Consider the following 20380-nt stretch of genomic DNA (forward strand, 5'->3'; position numbering starts at 1 on the left):
ACGGATTTCATAAATGTTTCCGACTGCATTTGTTTTACTTTCCTATTTCAATTTCCATGGCATACAGTGTTGTAACTCTGCTTCGCTTATTCTCGTTTTCTAATCCTTCTGTTTAAACAGAGAATATTACGCCAGGTATATCAGATGTTGTATTTAGTCGAAACAAGACTATTTGAAATGTATGCTGCAGAAATTGTTCGTGCAATATCTGATAAACCAGACAATATAATAATATTTATACAATACAGAGAAGAACATTTATTAATATTATTAAATAAAATTATATATTAATTATGATACAATAAGGAGGTTGCCTGCGGTTATTACTTGCAACATCGTTTTGAACATCAGATATAACAGCTCACATTTATATAAATTTAATTCAATAAATTCACATAAATTTAATGGAGAACACTAATCATCCACGATAGGAACCAGAGATAACATTAGCCAAAAAAAAAAGATAGGTATCTTTCACATTCGTACATTTTCAACAAAATAAATAAAATATGAATCGATTATCCTCCTAATTATCGAATTCAACGTTTTCTTAAGAATTCTCATTTACATTATGATGAATTGCTATTTGCCAATAAACGAATCGAAAGCTAAATTATAGTAGACTGTATATCGTAAGAAATATGTGGCTTCAATAATTGCAAGGGTAATACTTTCGTAACTCGTTGCATATCGTCAGTGGCATCTAACGCTCTAGAACACGAAACGACGTAAAGTCGTTGACATTCACATCGCTATCAACGCTATTAGATAACAGTCATTACTCATGAAACTGTCCAACACATAAACCACCAAGAAACGTGGAGAATCATCATCATGAAAAAGAGACTCACCGATAAGCAACAAAAGGAACGCGATGTATCCCAGCGCGCAGAGGTTGTCGAACACCCGCATGGTACTTCCGGTTCGCTCTTGGTCCCCAAAAGCCTCCAACAGGCTCTAGAAACTAAGACCCAACGGTTCGACGAGGAACCAACCTCATCCTCAACACCGTCAACAAGAGTCACAGGAAACAACCGATCACGAATAATGAAACACGGAACACGAGGCCGACAGCGGAGTCAACGATGGTAACCGGTCCTCGAGACATGAAAGACTGGGGAAAGGCGCGTTTGTTCGGTCGTTGGTTCGATGTTAAGCACCGACACACTGTGACCACCTCTTCTGTTCCTTTACTCCCTGCCATTCCGATCTGTGCCGCTCTCCCTTCACGACAGATAAGTCTTCTCCCTTCACGGATCATCATCTAGAAAGTCGCTCGAACGACCTTCTAGTTCACGGCAAAACGACGGCACAACGCCGATGTCATCGTAGTGTGTTGTTGATATTCTGGTCCCATCCGGAGGCGAACCAGGGCTTATCGTTAACGAAGGTTAACAGTTGTGGATCCTTCGATCTTTATAGCTACGATTAATCTTTTAAGACGTCTCTTGGTTTCGTGCAGAAACTCGAACGACTATAACAGAATTCCATTTATCTGAATTAGTCGGCAGACTGACAGTTTATGTAATTGGAGTTCATATATAATCGAAGCTCGTCAATTATTCTCACTGCCCGTTACTTTTCATTCGCATAATAGGAGCTCACGTGTCAGCATAAGCGAATTCAAGCAGCAGAAGTTAACTGACCATTGTCTTAAATTTCGTACAGATAAATGAAGTTCTACTGTGCCGAGGAAATTAATGGACGTTACTTCCACTGCGATCTTCGAAGCTTATTTCGACTCTTGCACTCTCATTTTAGCAGACAATACAGATTTCTTGTAATATCTTAAGGATATGTATAACGTAAAATTATACATATACATACTCCAGACGTCTAAAATTAAAAAATTATCAGCATCAGCGTACTCGAGCACCGTTTCACTCGGTAGTCATTGCTAAAGACGCCTCGATTTCTTAAGATGCGACCCGAACGACCGGTCGAATATCAATCAGCCTATTGCATCAGCTTCCTCTGGTTACGTGTAATTTCACGTGAATGTCTTATGAAGCGATTTCTCTATTTTTATTTCCACTATCATCGAGCGTTCACCGGGACATGACGTTTTATCGAATTCCTCGCTATGACCCGGTGACAGTGGTCCATTTAAATCGTAGAGTTCTCTGTATTGGCGTATCTCAGACATTTGCTTCAGCCTTTGTCGACATGCCAGATGCTGGCTTACTCGAAATCTTTAATACCGTCGAATTTAATGGCAAGGTTTTGGACATTTTTACGGCAGTCGGTTTATCGAGGATCTTCATGATAGTGGTTCAGTGAGAAAAATTCTTAAGGAAGACTTTTTCACGCTGGAACTTGGTCTCGATGTTGGTACTTGGCCTGGATGTTGAAACTTGGTCTCGATGTTGGAACTTTAATGTCCGATTTGTACGGTTTCTTCTTTGCAAGAATTCGATGATTCACGGTGTTGTTTTTCAGCAGTGAAGAAGGTCTTTCGCTTTCGATTCGCGGACCTTAAATCTAGTCTTTGCTCGAACCTTAATATCGAAGGACGTGTACGTGGAAAATTATTCGTTGTTCGCTTATCACCGAAAGCATTTCGTTTAACAACGAAACTCATCGAACAGTTAGTGTGATAAGGCTAGGAAGAAACATATCGAAAGAATGAAAAATACCTGGATTTAGTTTTAGTTCTGATTAAATTAAGACACTGATTTTTAACGTTTGATGTTTGACGAATGCAAATTCTTGAAATTTCCTTCCACAATCGCAATGTTGGAAAAGAAAATTGTATAACATAGATTGATTGAAAGAAAATTTGTGAATGGATTAATGCAGGTCATTAGGTTGATTGTTGGTGGAATAATTTTTATTCCGTACATACATTTCCTTTTCCAACATAACGTTAACATTGATTTTTACGTATTTTTGCGTTTGCATTTCAGAAACTGATATCTGTATCCTCCACCTCGGTAGAAGAAATACAGAACATCGCCAGTATAGAGGCGACCGTGACACAGCATTTCGCCTATTTGCATGGTGTTCTTCAAAATACAGAGCAACAGATCATTGATATGTTACAGGAGTACATAAATTTCCAGAACAAGAATATCAACGAGATTTTCACGCAGCTGAAGGAGTACGAAGAACGACTTCAATCTGCCATTCTGGTAAGTACCTGATTTGAAACTTTTACATGCACTATTTAATCCGTTCGTAGTGTTTATAATTTATTCATTAACTAAGCAATACTTATTTTCGATGAAACTGGTCTCAAAATTTAATACAGTCGATCTTCTTTGCTAAACCGTCCGAAGAAATGTGTTTCTATTATTAATTATTAATAAAAAATAATTTCTCTCACAGGCTAAAAAAAGCTTGGTCCTGAATGAATTGAGAAAAATGTTTTAGAATTATTACAAATTTCGAATTTTCTTTTTTTCTCTTGCAATTTAAAGATTTGTGAAGTTACCTATTTTAATGCAAAAATATAATTTTTTTTTAGTATCTCAGTATTAGTATAGTAGTGACAAATGTCTAGCTAAACGTTTCCCTTGCTTATTTTTTTTTTTTTTTTTTTTTTTTTAAGAAGCAGATACCGAACAAATTTTAATTGATTCATGGTAAAACTAAACTAAAATTGGTCTATATACATTTGTTACAAGTAATAATGAATGAAATATAAAGTACCTCCGTTTTCTCATTTTCAACATCTAAATTATTTTGTTACTACGACAATCTCTTATTTGTTTGTATGTTCATGTGCTGCTCAGTAAATCAGTAACGAGCCTTTTTATCACAAATATTCGAATTTGTCGTGTAATTTATAATATATGTATTATAAATCATGTTATATATAAATCATGTATTTATACGATACGTTAAACGATGTATCAAATATTCAAATTTCAATTTGCTAGAAGTATCTCCTATTTTTCAGTTTAGAATCGACATCACGTTTCACGCGTTCATGTGTTTTTAAACAAAGCATTATTGCATCCACAATTTCAACTTGATTGGTATAATTATTAGGTCCACGGGGAAGTTTTATCGCTTTTATCCAGCCAATGTTTGACCTGTACGCAACAAACGAGAATACCTGCACTCGTAACGAGATTTTCCTCGATTAGTCTATAGAGTTTCGGCTATGAAATTTTCGTAATATAAGCAAAAATCGTTAAAAATGTTCTTCGCGACGTCTTTCGAGAATTTTCTAGGACAAAAGTATGATATCTGTAATAATAAAATTGTAGGCAAACAAAGTTCTTTTTTATGTTTGCTAAATTTTTATATCCAGCGATTTGCAAACATTATCGAATATTAATGAAGATTTGTTATTTGTTATTATCAAGGGAAATAACACGCCTAATTATCTTGTTCCACAAAGTCCATACAAATCAGGGTGATATTAAATATGTGGATAAATGTTAAAAGACTACTGTACAAGATCAGACGATCGATTGGCACACTAAAAAATCTGTTTCAGATATCGACATCGATCCAAAACAACCTCGACCAGGTGGACATTCAGCAAGTAATAAAAAAATTGGAACCGATGGCCAACATTCCATGCTATCTGGTTGAAAACACTGATAAAGACAATAAAATCGAGTAAGTGATATTTCATTTTCGTGCAATATTTTTCGTTTCTTTTCTCCGAACTTTTTTTACTTCCGACTGCGAGAAACGAGAAAATAATTTTTACCTTCAACTTCGATAACAGCTAAAGGTTACAAACAAACATACGATTTAAAGAAACTAGAAAATATAGCATTCCTGATCTCTTCGTTCTATCCTTTGATGGAATTACGAACCAGTACTTTTAAAAATAAAGTAAAATAATGAAATTTTTTAAAGTAAAGTAAAACAATGAAATAAAATTTTAATAAAATGATAGAATTTTATCGAGGATATATCTGTCGCATAATTATCAACAGTTGCCTCAAATATCTGCTTCCATTCGTCTCGGTTACCATTGTCTCAAAAGCAATTGCTAAAGAGAAATAAGAAAACAACGAACGAGGAATAAAATTTATTAACACGTTTTAATATTATTTGAATAGGTGATCGATGTCGATCCAGTACGATATTTATCTCGATTCCAACATTAAAACGGTCGAACAACAAAATCATATTCCTTAACGTTCTTGCAGCTCTCGTACGGTACACAGAGATTTTCCAACACAGTGAAAAATCTAGAGCTTTTGATAAATCAAAATCTCTGGTGCATATTGAACGATTTATTTTCCTCGACACCGACGATGGTGCAGAGTCAGACAAATCCTCTGTCGTTTATATTCGTAAGCAGCTTATAGATGTCCGAACGAAAAGAGAATAAAAGACAGAAAAAGAAACTGGTGGGAATGGAGAGAGCACTCGAGGTGTAAGAGTAATTAATTAAAGCGTAATGTATCTACGGTTGCGTTTTAAAGCGACTTCGGTATATTCCTCCTTCTTTTTTTTTTACCAGCAGAACGAACGTCACTCTTTATTTTCTCCTCGAGATTTCGACTAATTAAAACAAATCTGTACTTTTTTCTTTTCGACGCTTGTATGCGATAATTCGAATGCAATCGAGGCTTTAATATTCTATTGCTTCGATAGGAGATTTTTAATGAAATTTTCACATCTAAAAATAACACCAATACCAATACATGGAGTAATTAAAAATGAAAAAGAACCTATAGATTTGTAATAAAATTATTTATAGATGCCGAGTGTATTGGAAAATGCACTAGACAAATAGGTGAACTATTACGATTTGTTCAATTTATTTTATAAAAATAAAAAGCAAGTTGTTTAGGGTCACTGTGGTTTTCAATGCGAATGTAACTGATATTAAAAAACTAAAGCTTCTCGCAACTTCTACTTTCAACTTCTACTTTTTCTTACACTTTTCAATTCTATTCATCGTTTTAGATTGATATTTCTTGATTCAAAAGTAGTTATAAAATTTCATAAAAATGGTCATGAAATTTCATTAGTTCTTTGACGCAAGAAACGAACGAAGATGAAAAAGCTATAAACATATAATCACGATAGTCGTGTCTCATTACAATACTTACGAGATTTCAAAATATTTTGTATAAAAAATCATAACATTTTTCCAGAAGTGTTCAGGTATTTTCACGAGCCACTGTAATATTACTTGAACTTTAAATCATTATATTGCAATTAAGTGTAACTTGATCATCCAAACAGCTGTCATTTCTTAATTAAACACATTAATTCTTAATTAATTAGACACATTCTCTAACATATTTTCTTAAGAAGAATGAACGCTTCTTTTCGCAGATTTAACATCAACAATAACATCATTAAGACTATAAAACAACATTGCTACGTGTACGTACCGAAAGCATCCATTTACAGTCTGCAACAAAAGGATTTGCTACCAAAGGATTACGAGATAGAACCATTGGTCGAAGAGACTGTTACTTCGCGTAATATTAATTTTCTTCGTTATCAATTTTCAAAATAGAAAGAATTGAATGGTGAGGCAGCTCCACTTTCCAATAATTTGACCAAACCAACAACGACCAACTCAAAATCAGAATACTTTATCAAACATTCTATAAATTCATTATCAGCTAACACTTGGAGTAATAAACTTTCGCGCTTTTAAATATGAAACCCTAAAGCTTTCTTTCCCTTCGAATAAATACAATTTAAATATTGGAGCTGCCCTCCTTATTGTTGCAAACTTTTTGATTTTAAGAGTAGACTATATTATTATGAAACGAATAATTGATAATTTTATTAACTTAATTTTATTAGTTGAAAATTTTGTCATAATGGAAATCTTTATTTTAGTAGAAAATAAGGAAACATCCCCGGACACTAAACCTAACATCATAACGAACGATGGTCTTACTGATATTGGTACGTAGCTACAACTTTTTCTTAATAACGAGTATCACTTAGGACGTTCTTTGCAAGTTTATGCAAAGATCGCAATTTATGTAATATTTTCGTCAGAAATAATTTGTCGAAAATTATCCAAATAATTGTAATCGTTAAAATACACCGTTGTTCTATAACTCTTGTAGATAGTTTTTTAAGTTTCTACCAACTTTCATTATACGATCCGGATCGTTATTTTTCGAGGACACAAAATTCTAATCGATCAATTGTTTTCTTGATTGATCGACGTCGAATATTGTATTTTAGACAGTACTAGTGGATGTTCTGATACTTATAAATGAGGTGTATATATGTGGATACATGGACATATAACTTCTAAGTTACATAGTATTATATATGGAGGATTAATTTATTCTCTTTTGTTTCAAGGATCCTCAGAGATGGTCAACGTCACCCACATCGTGGACCCTTCTTGCTTTTACGTTCAGATAATACAAAATCAACAGAAAATATCGGATCTTAGCAAAGGACTGGCTACACTGGCAACTACTACAGGAACAATACCAACGGAAGTAACTTTAAGTACGATAATTCCACTTTCTTCAAGTTTGAACTTTCCCATTTCTTTGGCCGTATTTTTCTTAAAATTTTTATTAAACACAATACCCTTTTCGTAACTTTTGTATAATGAAATGACCGCTATAGTAGGATTCAATTTATCTGGACTTCTAAATGCAACATTATAATCTCTTTTTACAATTTTTTAAGCATCCTGCATTTAAAAAGGATATATCTCTGTTTCTAGATGCGTTGTACATCGCGCAATGCTCGAAACACAATGTTTGGTACCGTGCACGTGTCATAGAGAAGAAAACGAATATGAACGATGACGAAAGATATAGCCTGTTCTTTATTGATTATGGCATGAAAGAGGAAAATGTACCTTTGAGTAGAATAAGAAATATCATACCACAATTTGCGATGTTACCTGTGATGGCCCTTAGGTGCACTTTGTTCGATATTGTTCCTAATAATGGTAAATGGCATCCCGATGCCACTCGAGTTTTTAAGAAATTAGTTTGCACGTAAGTATAGTCAAACTCGCAAAGCAATTGGAAATGTAATTAAAAGCCTAAACTCTATATTTGTTATTGTTATTATTTATTATATTATTTAGAATTTTTATTAATAATCATGTTTACTTTTAATTATTGTATCAATAATATTTTACATTATTATTATATTATATATTTTTTAGAAATTCTGTAGTATCGATGTGCATCAAGATGATAACCGGTGATACCTATTACGTCGATCTGTGCGTGATATCATCAAAAGACTCGGGTTTAATATCCGTGAAAGACTCCTTAACGTATATGAAATACGGCACTTGCATTTCACCAAACACATTAATGGTAATTGCGAACCGTCCATAAACGTTTCAATTTTACTCTGCATGATTTGATCATCGATCTCTTGTTTACAGAGAATGAATCCTGACTCAACAAGGAAGTATTTTAAGGAAGTGTTAGACCTAGAAATTTACTCGAATGTTGAAATCCTATTTGTCGAATCTCCTAGTTGTATATATGTTCAAAGGGTACGTAATTTGTTAATATTTACTTTCTTCAGTTATCAGTAAATTATTAAATAGTTGATAGTAGGTTAATATTTAATTTACTATTACTATTACTAATATAAATTAATACATAGTAAATGAATAGCTTTAATAGATAGTGAACTAATAGTTATTATTTACGATCAGTTATTAATAATCAGTTTTCCGTTTAATAAATAAACGAATAAAAACGTAGGAATTAATAAATTAATATTTATGTTACAGACACACACAAATAAATATACCTTCCACAAAATGCAACAAGAAATGGTGAATGATTACGAAAGAAATATATCTACCACTGATTATATTATCTTTGCACCTTGTAAAGGTAGATTTCCTAAAGTACTCTTATTAAATATTTAACGATAATAGTAAATATTATAAGATATAAAATACCAGAACGTACTACCACGCTATTAAGTATTATACAGTAAAATATACAACTATATATTTTAGAATTGAGATCTTACAAAAGTTCTTTTTACAATTCACAAAATATGTAGCCTAATAGATTCTTAACATAGAAGCTACCTAGAAATTACCTTCTAAAATGTCCAATCGTATTGCGCGGTGACATATTCCTTTGATTGAACAATTAATAAGGCGTGTCCTTCTTTACACAGATTTACCGTGTGCTGCAAGAGGAGTCGATGGATATTGGCACAGAGGACTCATACGTGAAGTTACCGAGAACACTATAAAAGTTTTCTACGTGGACTTAGGATATACATTGGTATTAAGTTACGATGCCATCAGAGCTCTTCCAAGAAAATACATGTCCTGCAGAACACAAGTAATTTATTTATATGTATCTTTAGTTCTAAATATAATTCTCTTCTGAAGCAAAATATCATGTGTTCACCGTCAGGCTGTAAGAGTTTCATTAAGAAACATAAAGCCACGATCTAACAATAAAAACCAATGGGAGCCGGAAACTAAGGAATTCATAAAGAAATTCCTAATGGATATGAAGTCAAATTTCAAAGTTATCCCTTATAATCAATTCGGAGATACATACAACGTTGCTATGTTTACACTTGATAACAGTATTAATGTCGCTGACTTACTAGTACAAAAGTGGCTAGCAACGTACATCATTTCTAGGTAAATAATTGAAATGTTTTCTAACAACGCTTTTAAAACATTAATTATTATCCCTTCTCTCTCTCTCTCTCTCTCTCTCTTTTATTTTTCATTTTTATATTATCGATATTGTTTTTGAAATCTAAAATCTTAAATCTAAAATCAATTTATTAAAAATAATCAGAAAAATATTAAAAATATAATTATTATATTTAATATAAATATTAAACGTATTATACAAACGTTATGATAATAAATATATGTTTTTTTTTGTTTTATGACATAGTCCGCACAATACAACAATGGCTACATTCGATCTAAAAACGAAAAAAAAACCAAAGAAGGATATTAGTTGTTTAGAATTATCTGATCAATATTACAATAATCCAATAAACGAAAACATGAAGAAAGTCATAGAAGAAAATGAAGATCCTTTCAAAATAAAAGTTCAAATACACCAAGTGCAGTCTCCAGACAACATTTACGTTTCTGACGCCGCGTGCGATCAGAGCGACGTGGAACTAATGATAAAACAGATGCAAGAATTTTATAGCAAGTATCGTCCCGCAAAACAAGATATTTGGACCAAGGGTGCTACTTGTGCAGTTTATTTTACAAGAAGTGACATGTATTATCGTGGCCGAATCGTTAATATTAAGTCAAACGATACAGTAGTCGTATTTTTATACGACATAGGAGTCGAAGAAACTGTATCGACAAATGACATACAACCGTTGTATCCCCTATTCTCTAAGATATCAACGTACGTTTTTAAAATAAAGCTAACGGGTATATTGCCCTGCGGAGGATCCACCACGTGGCCATCGTTGTCTTGTGAGAAATTGCGCGAGATCATAGATAACAATCAGACTTCCAAATTCTACATATCTAAATTGGTAAACATTAATCACAAATAAGTGAAAAAAATATATTAGTTAAGAGAAACATTAAATTCTTTTTATATCTATCTTAAAATAGTATCTTTAAATAGTATCGCATATAATATTTTTTATCTTGTTCGTAAAACAAAAGTTTTACTCCTACTGATCATCATAATGCATGATACAAACAGATTAAATACTGTTACATAGATTATATATTATAAATTTGTTTGTTATTTATTTTACATCTTCGTAATGTGATTATCTTTTAATGTCATGTATTTCCTCCACCATTTTATAGGAAGACGAAGATATGGAAGATTCTGCAATACCGGTTGAATTATGGATTAAAGAAGTAAAAATGGACGGGCCATTGGCACCAACAAGATATGAAATTAATTCTATCAATAGAATGTTGGTTGAAAAAGGAGTAGCATTACCCGTGAAGGAGTACGTCATCGCTTCAAATATTCTCTAAAATAATAATATTCTCCTATCCAATTTTTTTCCTCTTAAAAAGTTGATTTACACACGCTTAAAAATGTCCAGGTATGCGAAAAAAAGAGATAAAATTTTAGCAATTGAATTGAAACGACAATTAATGAAGAAATTTGAAAGATTAACGAAATATGAATCAAGCGTGAAGTGGCTTGAAATTAATAATTGCTCCAATGAGCCTACGGAGATAACTGCTACTACAGCGATACCGAAGTCAATATTATATCATTTAAATTCTGATTCTAATAATCAAATTTATGAGAACATGGAAGAAATACTTGGTAACGTTCCAAAAATTTTATCGTCAACTTGGTTACCAGTAGAACCAATAAATGAAGATACATTTATTGCTATACCGACATACTTAGATCATAGCGGCTTTCTTTATCTTCATTCCAAAACGGGTAGTACGTATATACATTTTAAATTAACTCTATTAAAAGATACAACGTAATAAATTTAATAGTAAACATATAATATACTTTATTCTTATATTCTTATTATGTTCCTCTTTTCTTAGGTAGTAAAATATTAGAATATATAGAAATGAAATTAGAAAAAATGTACAGCAATCGTTCAATTGAACTTTGTGATACTGTATGGGCTGTAGGAGATCCATGTATTGCACAGTATCATGTAAATAAAAAATGGTACCGAGGAAAAATAGTGGAGATTCAAGGAAACGACATAATTAATGTAAAAGTTCCCATCATCTGTTCAATTACAAAGTATATATGTGTTGTAATACTTTACGAAATATATTTATTATAGGTAGAATTTGTAGACTATGGAAACATAGAGCAATGTACAACTGAAGATTTAAAGAAAAAAGTTATCTTAGAAGATATTCCAATTCAATGCACAAAATGTTTGATCGAAGGTTTAAATCCGGTAAATAGTTTAAATGATTCCATATATTATCTATTAATCAATATGTTCTAAAATTATTGATTAAATTTACTTTAATAGGGGACTGAGAGTGGAATGTGGGCAACAGAAGATTTAGATAGAATACATAAGCTTCTCGTTGAACAGGAATGCGAAGTCACAATCACTTATAGAAGTGAAAAATACCTCAATGTGAGTAATGTTACCGAAACAAACTTCATTCAACAATAAAATTAATATAATTTGACAATGCTTATAAAATAAGAAAAACGTTTACGATGTTTAAAACTTGATAAAATAATTAAGTTTCATTTTTATTTATTTATTCATATCTTTTTTAATTTAATACGCCTGCAATGTTTCAGGTTTCTTTAAAGATCTTGCCAAACAAATACTGCAGAAAGAAAACTGATTTAATCACATTTCTTATCAATGAATGGGAAATGAACATTAAACCTAATATTGAGACCATTAAATTCCAAAATAGAGTAACTACAAATGTTACTACAGATGTTACTTCAGATGTAGTTATAGAAAACCCGAGATCATTTTCTTTAGGCGATGACGCGATAAAAAATCCAGTTATTACTGGAAATTCTGTGTTGCTTCCAGATAATGATACAGATACTGTACATAATATTGACAATGATACTGTAACTGATGTTGAAAATGTATCATGGTTTAAATTAAAGACAACAATTACTTCAACTCCTAATATTGCTTCACAAGAAGATCTTTCAATGCATTATAAACTTATAAATATACCAAACGATATAGACTATATTGAGATAGAAATGTGTTGCTGTATTACTCCTACTACCTTCTATGCTCAATTAAAAGAAAATATTCATTGTACGGTATGTTATGAAACTATCATCTCATACCTCGTTTTCTCATCTTATTTTTAATATTTACAACGTAAGTAAATATTTCCTCCATTTTAGATTTTAAATACGTATTATACACAGTATGAACTTTTAATGAATGACTTGCAAGAAAATGCGGACAAACAACCATTGATTACAAAGTTTACTGTTAGTAAGTATTACTCAACTAAAAGTAATAATTATTTATAAGAAAGGACTTGCTATGAATTTTAATCAAAGTGATTATGAAAGAATTAAATATAACAAATAATTCTATATACCTTCACATTTATGTATCTTATGAACTGGAATGAATTTATTATTTGTAGATACTCCATGCTGCGCGAAATTCAATGATAATCTTTGGTATCGATGTCTAATAACGGAATCTGAACCTATTATAAATTCAGATAATATTGAAATTAAACTGCTTTATGTAGATTATGGTAACGACGAATATAGAAAAGTAAATTCACAACAGTAAGTCACATTTATCTGGTTTATAATATTAATATGTTATTGCAACTTAATATAAAAACTATTCTTTTATTTACATAAAAGGTGTGAATTGTACACTTTAAAGAAAGAATGGATAGAGATACCTACTATTGCAATGAAGTGTAAATTGTGGAATGTAGAAGTTGTTTCTATATTCGATCATGATAAGCTAGTCTCTCAGTTAGAAAAAATGTACAATAAACGTGTTATAGCTAAAATTAAAGTAAGTAATTATGTACTGATTAATCATACATTTAATAATAGATGATAAATAATGAAATTAATTGTTTTAGGAAACTGATGAAGAGTTTATGAGCGTTGAACTGTATGAAGACGAAAAATGTGGGAAAGTTATGTACAATACTTTAATTGAAGAAGGTTTATTCGAAGTTAGATCAAAAAAAAATTGACGATCTACGTTATCCTTAAATAGTAATACATATTTATTTCTATCATTTACAACGATAAGTTAGTATAAAATTATTAAATGCCAGAATGAGATTTTATGTTAAAAACTTATTAATCATACGAACTAAGCTTATATGTTGAACTATTACAGTTTTTAGGCAAATTTAAATGTTTATTGTTATAAAAGGAAAAAATTAATAGAAGTATATTAACGTTGAGCACTTTTAGCAATCTGTTCTTTAAGTAATAAAATACTTTGCCTTTGTTCAGGTGGTAACATAGCGATTTGTTCATCAGATAATTGTAGTACTTGCATTATTAAAGCCGCCTACAATGAAATTAGTAATTATTTTTACATTTTGTCATCTACTATATAACTGAATAATGTAAGATTTTATATATTTTTATATAAAAATAAATGACATCTATATGTAATTTGTGTTTAAATACCTTCTCTTGATCAGACGCTCCGCTCGGTATATTTCCCGCTGGAGACATGCCTGCCATAAGCCTCGACGTTGCAGATGTCGTTGACGTGGTCAATGCAGTAACTGGAGTTGCTACACTAGCTGTAGCAACATTCGAAGACTGACCAGTAGGTGCTGCAACAGGTCTTGGTACCACTGGTAGTGCAACTGGCACTGGTGCTAAAGGATAAAATTAGCAAAAAATAGATACAATTATAAAGAAGTAATTAAATTTCTTATTTTGAATTTTTCATTATTATAAAAAATAAGAAATATTTTGAAAAACTTACGATTAGCTTTTGTAATTCTTGGATCAATAGGCATTCTTGGATCTCTAGGATCCCTTGGATCTCTACCAAATCTGTCTGTTCTTGGATCACGACAGAAACTGAAAAAAATCATACGCTTTTAGAATGTTTTAAATACTTTGATTTTAAATTATCTATGATAATTGTAGAACCTCTCAACTCCTTCAACAGGAAGTGTGCTGTAAAAAAGAACACATTCTTAAAATATATTAATTTAAGAGATTTGTTTAACATGAAATAAATACTAACTTGTCCGAAATATTGAATGTACTAAGTGCTCTAGGATCTGTATTGGCAGGTACAGCTGGAGATGCACTGACAGGTGTTGGTTGTACTTGTTGTGGTCCTCTTAAATCTTGATCCATTCTAGCTAGACGTGGATCCATTTGTCTGTCCAATGTACGTAAATCAACATCTTGACCTGTCATAAAATTTTGTTATCTAAACATTAAAGGATATCTAAATTTAGACAAATTAAAATTTCACTGTTCTCACCAGCAAAAATTGGTGCTGGAGGATTAGTAACTGCTGCTGGACGCGTAGGAGCCCATGGTTCTTCTATTCGGGGTACAACTGGATGTACAGCTGGCTTATCAGAAGGTGTTAATACACCTGGGATTGGATTTGCTTTATGTAACATATTAACTGCTGTATGAGGGTCCACTATTCTCATTACTACCTGGGCTTGCAGCAAGGCATATGCCAATTGAGGATTTTGAAGTAACATTTGACGTGCCTCATTTGGATTGTTTTGTACGCAAAGTTTCATTTGTTTCATAAGTTCAAACATTTGCTCAGGTGGTAAGGATGCAACAGCTTTACTTATAGCTTCTGGAGCTTTATCCGATTGTACTGCTTCCCCATATGGATTCTCAGTATTCTGACCTTGTAAAAGACTTTGCATTTCCATTCGACTCTTTTCTGTACATGCATTATCAACCCGCAACGTTCTTCCACCAATTTCATAACCATTCAAGTTCCTCATAGCACTAAGGGCTGTCTCTTGATCTTTGTACTCACAAAAGCCATATCCCTTTGGCTTGCCTGTCTCCCGATCAAACACTAATCTAATCGAATTACAAATTTTTGTAAGTAATATAAAGATCTACAATAACATTGTCATTTACAAAATTATTATTTACAAGTGAAATAAAAATTATTTTATTATTAACTAATAATATTTAAATTCAAAATGAACTTACTTAAATGAAAGCACTGGTCCAACTTCGCTAAAAATATCCTTTAAATTCTCCTCTGTGGCTTCGTACGGGATATTCCCGACTATTCAAAAAGATCATACATATTTGAAGGTTATGCGGTATCATTATTAATAAAAAATAATCTAATATCAAACAATGTTTCTTACCGAAAACACTCCGCATAGACTTGTCCATGAGCGATTGATCAGAAATAGTTGAATTACTCATTTTTGCAATTTATTCGCTTTTGTTTATTATTCGAAGTTTGAATACAGCACTAGTTCGCTGTTACTAGAAAAACACAAACGAAAACCAATTCACATTGATACATGTCTAACCAATAATGTCACATTATTTTATGTATTTTTATTTTTTTATAACACCATTTATATTATTCTGCCATAAATCGTATAAATTATATAATATTTCTTAACATCTATTAATTGATCTTCTAAATGAAAAATTTAAATTCAGAAGTAAACAAAAATAAATTAAGAAATAACATATTTTTTGCCAGTTCATTTTATTTCATATAAAAGTACATTTTCAATATTACAATCAACCATACATTAGCTCTTGATAAATTTATTATGTTGTAAAACTATTTCTTCATCACTATAATAGACTATAGACGATATGATTTTCATAATGTATAATGCTTTGATATAATTAAACAATAAAGCAATTGTTGAATCATATCTTTTTTACTTAATGATGGAACAATCTCAAATTAGTATGAATTAATACCATTTTATGTTCATCACAAGCTTGTATTACTGTCTTATCATTTACAGAACCGGAAGGGCTTGCAATATATTTGACGCCACTCTGTAATTAAATAATTACCTTTTAAAATTTCAGAAAAAGATATGGCAAAATAATACAATAAATAACTAAACTATATACCAATTTAGCTCTATCCACATTATCTCTGAATGGGAAAAAAGCATCGCTACTTAAAACAACATTGTCCGCTTTGTTTATCCATTCTGTTTTATCACTTTCTGAGAGTTTCTGTGGAACTTCCTCATACATTTCTGCCCAAGTAGCCTCATCCATATCTTTTCCAATAGATCCATTTACATAATTGTCAATAGCATTCGAAATTTCTGCTCGTTTTACACTTTTCTTGAACTTCATACCAGTAACTTTGGGATGCTGTCGAAGCCACCTGAAAAACGTTCATTATAACGTTGACAATAATAGATCGATTATTACGATATATGCAACAGATATTAGATATTAAGAACACAATATACCAGTTATCAGCTTTATCACCAGCAAGCCTTGTACAATGAATCCTTGATTGTTGTCCTGCACCTATTCCAATTACTTGCCCATCTTTTGCATAACAAACTGAATTACTTTGGGTATACTTTAAAGCAATAGTAGCAACAATTAAATCTCTCATAGCACTATCAGAAATGGTTGTCAAATTTTTGGTTACTACATTGGAAAATGTATTTTTATCAATAACTGCATCATTACGTTTCTGTTCCATAGTTAAACCAAAAAGAACTCTACGCTCCATTTGAGATGGTACATAATTTGGATCAATTTGAAGAATACAATATGCACCATTTTTTTTCTTCCTTAAAATTTTAAGGGCATCCTCTGAATAGCCAGGTGCAATAATACCATCAGAAACCTCTCTAAAATATAAATAATAATAAAAAATAATTAATAGTTTCTTGACTTCAATTTTTAATTTGATTATACCATACATTACCTAGATATGATTTTAGCAGTAACTTCATCACATGTGTCAGATAATGCAATAAAATCTCCAAAGCTTGACATTCTATCTGCTCCTCGTGCACGTGCATAAGCAGTTGCTAGTGGTGTAAGTTGATGTAATAAATCATCTACTTGACATAACTTTGCTTCTACAGCATCCAGTGGTACACTAACTGCTGCACCAGCTGGACTAACATGTTTAAAAGATGTTGCAGCTGGCAAATTTAAAGCTGCCTTTAACTCCTTCACCAACTGATAACCATTTAATGCATCACAAAGATTAATAAAACCTGGGGAACCATTTACTACTGTCAGTGGTAATTTATCTAAAGTTGTAAAAATTTGTGCTGGTTTCTGATGTGGATTCATTCCATATCTTAATGTCAATTGAGAAACCCCACTACTATATTGTTTACGGAAATAATCTGAAATAGCATTATCATACTCTGCTGTATGAGTGAATGCTTTAAGTGCTAATACTTGTCTAAAAATTAAAAAAAAAAATGCAATATTTTAAAATATAAAACTATTTTCTCTAATATCTATTTTAGTAGAATATATACCTAGTTTCCAACGAAGTATCTTTGTTAATAGATGATTCTAATTCCTTCCCAACTTTTTCATAATCACTAGGATCACAAATAACTGTTACTCTACTATGATTTTTAGCAGCAGCTCGTAACAAAGTTACTCCACCAATATCTATATTTTCTATTGCATCTTCAATTGTCACACCTGGTTTAGCAACTGTGTTTACAAATGGATACAAATTGCATACCACAAGCTGAATGAGCTGATAATTTTGTTTATGAAGGTCTTGCTGATCTGACTCTGTGAGTCTAGCTAGTATACCTACATAAATAAACTTTCTATATAATATGTATGGCATAAGTAAAATAAAAAATAAATTCAAATATATGAATCTCTTTACCAGCATGAACAGCAGGATGAAGAGTCTTGACTCTTCCATTAAGCATTTCAGGTGCACCAGTGATATTAGATACGTCTTTCACTGGGAGACCAGCATCTCTCAAAGATTTTGCTGTTCCACCAGATGCGACCAAAGACAAACCTAGTTCATGTAACTTTTTAGCAAATGGTAAAAGATTTGTTTTATCGGATACACTCAATAATGCTAGAAATAGAATAAACAAAATAAAATAAGTTAATTTTATGACATAAATATACTAATTACTTTATTTGACAAAGTTTATTGAATAAAAAAGATTTATAAACAATATCTTTATAATATGTAACATTACAAAATATTCATAATTGCAATAATAGTAGTAGCAATTATAATCGCATAAGCAATAAATTAATAATATATTAATAACTAATCATAAGTATTCCGGGTCTGGAAAATTTGATTTTTCACTCATTTATTCTCATTTATTTTTCTTAATTTTTTCTTAATAATTACAAATATAACTTACCTAAATTTCCAGCAGACATGGTTTTATTTCTTCTAAAAATATTATTATGAAAAGAAATCAGTCTGAACGAAATTAATCGAATTATTCAACGCTTACGGATATTGTAAGCACAATGGGAGAGATTCAACAAGTGTGCGACTCTGAAATAATCTTATCCCCCATTATAATCCGTACTGTGTATACATATACGTATATAAATATGTATAGGTAACTAAATACTACACACGTGTTCACGAATGTGTATACGAAATAGCATCGAATATTGTAACTTCAAAATATTTTGTAATTTGCGGGGGTCTTAAAGATCAAATGTTATCACATTAGATAAAATATTTTATAATAAGCTGCAAGTATTGACTTAAAAAATAGATACAACTTGCAAAATATATTTTCATCGTTGAAATGTTTTGATACACATTTTATATTATTGTAAGTTATGCTAAGGTCATAACACATTGTACATAGTACTTAATTGTATATATTATATATAAATATAGAGTTCTATTTAAAGAACTACTGATGACCTTGACATGCTATAAAAAAAGTCTATTTTTGAGATATTTTTTCATACAACAATAAATATGGCAGATATTTAGGTGATCTTATTATTATTATTATTTAACTGAGTTACCCTATATATTGACATAAATATATATATTATAATAATATAAAATTAAATAAAATTACTAAAATTTTATACATTAAGGATACTTCAGAATGTTTATAAAATTCATACAATCTACAAAAGTAACTTTTATGACGTAAATAGTTCACTGTTGCCATAAAAGTGGTTCACCGATATGATAAATCACAAGTAACAAAACAAGCAAACATCATTTGAGAGTTTGAACTAAATAGAATAATAATCTTTAAATTATTGTATGATTTATTTGTTATTAATGCAACTTATCAATTATTTATTATTGAATTAATGATATACAGAGGAAGAAGGGCAGGAATATTTTTTACTGATAATGATATAAAGAAATCACTTTAATTTATTTCAAGAAATTTATTATGCACATTTTTCAAATGTTTAATGTAATAAATTAATCACTGTTAATAACAACAATGCCTACTATTTTAGATAAAATAGTTGTCATTTTTTAGATTTAAGATACATTTTTAGTTAAAACGATTTAAATGCATTAGTACAAATAAGGCACCTGAATCTAATTTACCATTAATATCATATTGATCAATGTTATATTTAAGGAAAAAAAGATGTTACATACATCAGTATGTGTGGTAATAAATATAATGTTAACAGGCATATTTCTGTTAAAGAACATACTGTAGAATAAAAATTGATATTATTTAAAATCATTTCATGATAATGTTATACTTTAAAATGTATTGTAATTATAGCCTGTCTTACGAAGTTTATATAGTTTTCTATTCATAAAGAACTAGCTACTCAAAGAAAGAGAATAACGTAAAAGAATTGATAATATTACCATTATCTAAATATTTCAAAAATAACAATTTCATTGTTGCACATTGCATATTTTAAACAAGCATTTTCACAAACAATTTTATATATTTGCAATTTATAAGAATAATAAAATTCTAAATATATGTCTAAAATCAAAAAATATACCAATGTACAGTTAAAAATTAAAAACAAACACTATGTTCTTGAAAAGTATTGCATTAAAAGCTGCT

General features: G+C 30.8%; 4 protein-coding genes across 18 annotated transcripts in view; 1 reads left to right on the forward strand and 3 right to left on the reverse strand.

Annotated features, from left to right (window-relative positions):
• The window catches only part of LOC122571224, a 116740-nt gene extending 115563 nt beyond the window's left edge, over positions 1-1177 (reverse strand). For both annotated transcript variants that reach the window (XM_043734694.1, XM_043734695.1), the window contains exon 1: positions 852-1177. In XM_043734694.1, coding sequence (XP_043590629.1) covers positions 852-912 — 61 coding nt within the window. In that variant the 5' untranslated portion in view covers positions 913-1177. The remainder of the gene's footprint in view (positions 1-851) is intronic.
• Positions 1-13592, forward strand: part of LOC122571219 (RING finger protein 17) — a 307437-nt gene extending 293845 nt beyond the window's left edge. For all 12 annotated transcript variants that reach the window (XM_043734679.1, XM_043734681.1, XM_043734680.1 and 9 more), the window contains 22 exons: positions 2907-3131; positions 4448-4572; positions 6256-6404; positions 6775-6843; positions 7255-7407; positions 7631-7910; positions 8084-8240; positions 8312-8425; positions 8669-8774; positions 9070-9239; positions 9315-9550; positions 9816-10425; positions 10712-10860; positions 10960-11315; positions 11429-11604; positions 11680-11799; positions 11878-11988; positions 12162-12653; positions 12741-12834; positions 12992-13142; positions 13224-13383; positions 13454-13592. In XM_043734679.1, coding sequence (XP_043590614.1) covers positions 2907-3131; positions 4448-4572; positions 6256-6404; positions 6775-6843; positions 7255-7407; positions 7631-7910; positions 8084-8240; positions 8312-8425; positions 8669-8774; positions 9070-9239; positions 9315-9550; positions 9816-10425; positions 10712-10860; positions 10960-11315; positions 11429-11604; positions 11680-11799; positions 11878-11988; positions 12162-12653; positions 12741-12834; positions 12992-13142; positions 13224-13383; positions 13454-13570 — 4320 coding nt within the window. In that variant the 3' untranslated portion in view covers positions 13571-13592. The remainder of the gene's footprint in view (positions 1-2906; positions 3132-4447; positions 4573-6255; positions 6405-6774; positions 6844-7254; positions 7408-7630; positions 7911-8083; positions 8241-8311; positions 8426-8668; positions 8775-9069; positions 9240-9314; positions 9551-9815; positions 10426-10711; positions 10861-10959; positions 11316-11428; positions 11605-11679; positions 11800-11877; positions 11989-12161; positions 12654-12740; positions 12835-12991; positions 13143-13223; positions 13384-13453) is intronic.
• A 37-nt stretch (positions 13593-13629) lies between these two features.
• On the reverse strand, positions 13630-15869 carry LOC122571222 (cleavage stimulation factor subunit 2). 2 transcript variants are annotated; one of them, XM_043734692.1, is made up of 8 exons: positions 15710-15869; positions 15546-15624; positions 14839-15410; positions 14593-14764; positions 14496-14522; positions 14326-14423; positions 14019-14215; positions 13630-13896 (listed from the first exon to the last, which is right to left on the reverse strand). In XM_043734692.1, the coding sequence occupies exons 1-8, from the start codon at positions 15768-15770 to the stop codon at positions 13777-13779; spliced, it is 1326 nt and encodes a 441-aa protein (XP_043590627.1). In that variant the 5' UTR covers positions 15771-15869; the 3' UTR covers positions 13630-13776. The 2 variants fall into 2 exon arrangements, with proteins under 2 accessions (XP_043590627.1, XP_043590628.1); XM_043734693.1 differs by lacking the exon at positions 14496-14522 and having other exon boundaries at positions 13631-13896.
• Positions 15870-16046: 177 nt separating this feature from the next.
• On the reverse strand, positions 16047-18876 carry LOC122570643 (bifunctional purine biosynthesis protein ATIC). Of its 2 annotated transcripts, none has more exons than XM_043733221.1 (7): positions 18716-18876; positions 18211-18414; positions 17843-18131; positions 17272-17763; positions 16802-17194; positions 16449-16713; positions 16047-16370 (listed from the first exon to the last, which is right to left on the reverse strand). In XM_043733221.1, the coding sequence occupies exons 1-7, from the start codon at positions 18732-18734 to the stop codon at positions 16251-16253; spliced, it is 1782 nt and encodes a 593-aa protein (XP_043589156.1). In that variant the 5' UTR covers positions 18735-18876; the 3' UTR covers positions 16047-16250. The 2 variants fall into 2 exon arrangements, with proteins under 2 accessions (XP_043589156.1, XP_043589157.1); XM_043733222.1 differs by having other exon boundaries at positions 18211-18351; positions 18716-18874.
• Between the last annotated feature and the right edge of the window lie 1504 nt (positions 18877-20380).

The sequence above is a fragment of the Bombus pyrosoma genome, linkage group LG9 (assembly GCF_014825855.1).
Source record: "Bombus pyrosoma isolate SC7728 linkage group LG9, ASM1482585v1, whole genome shotgun sequence".
In the NCBI taxonomy this organism is placed as follows: Eukaryota; Metazoa; Arthropoda; class Insecta; order Hymenoptera; family Apidae; genus Bombus; species Bombus pyrosoma.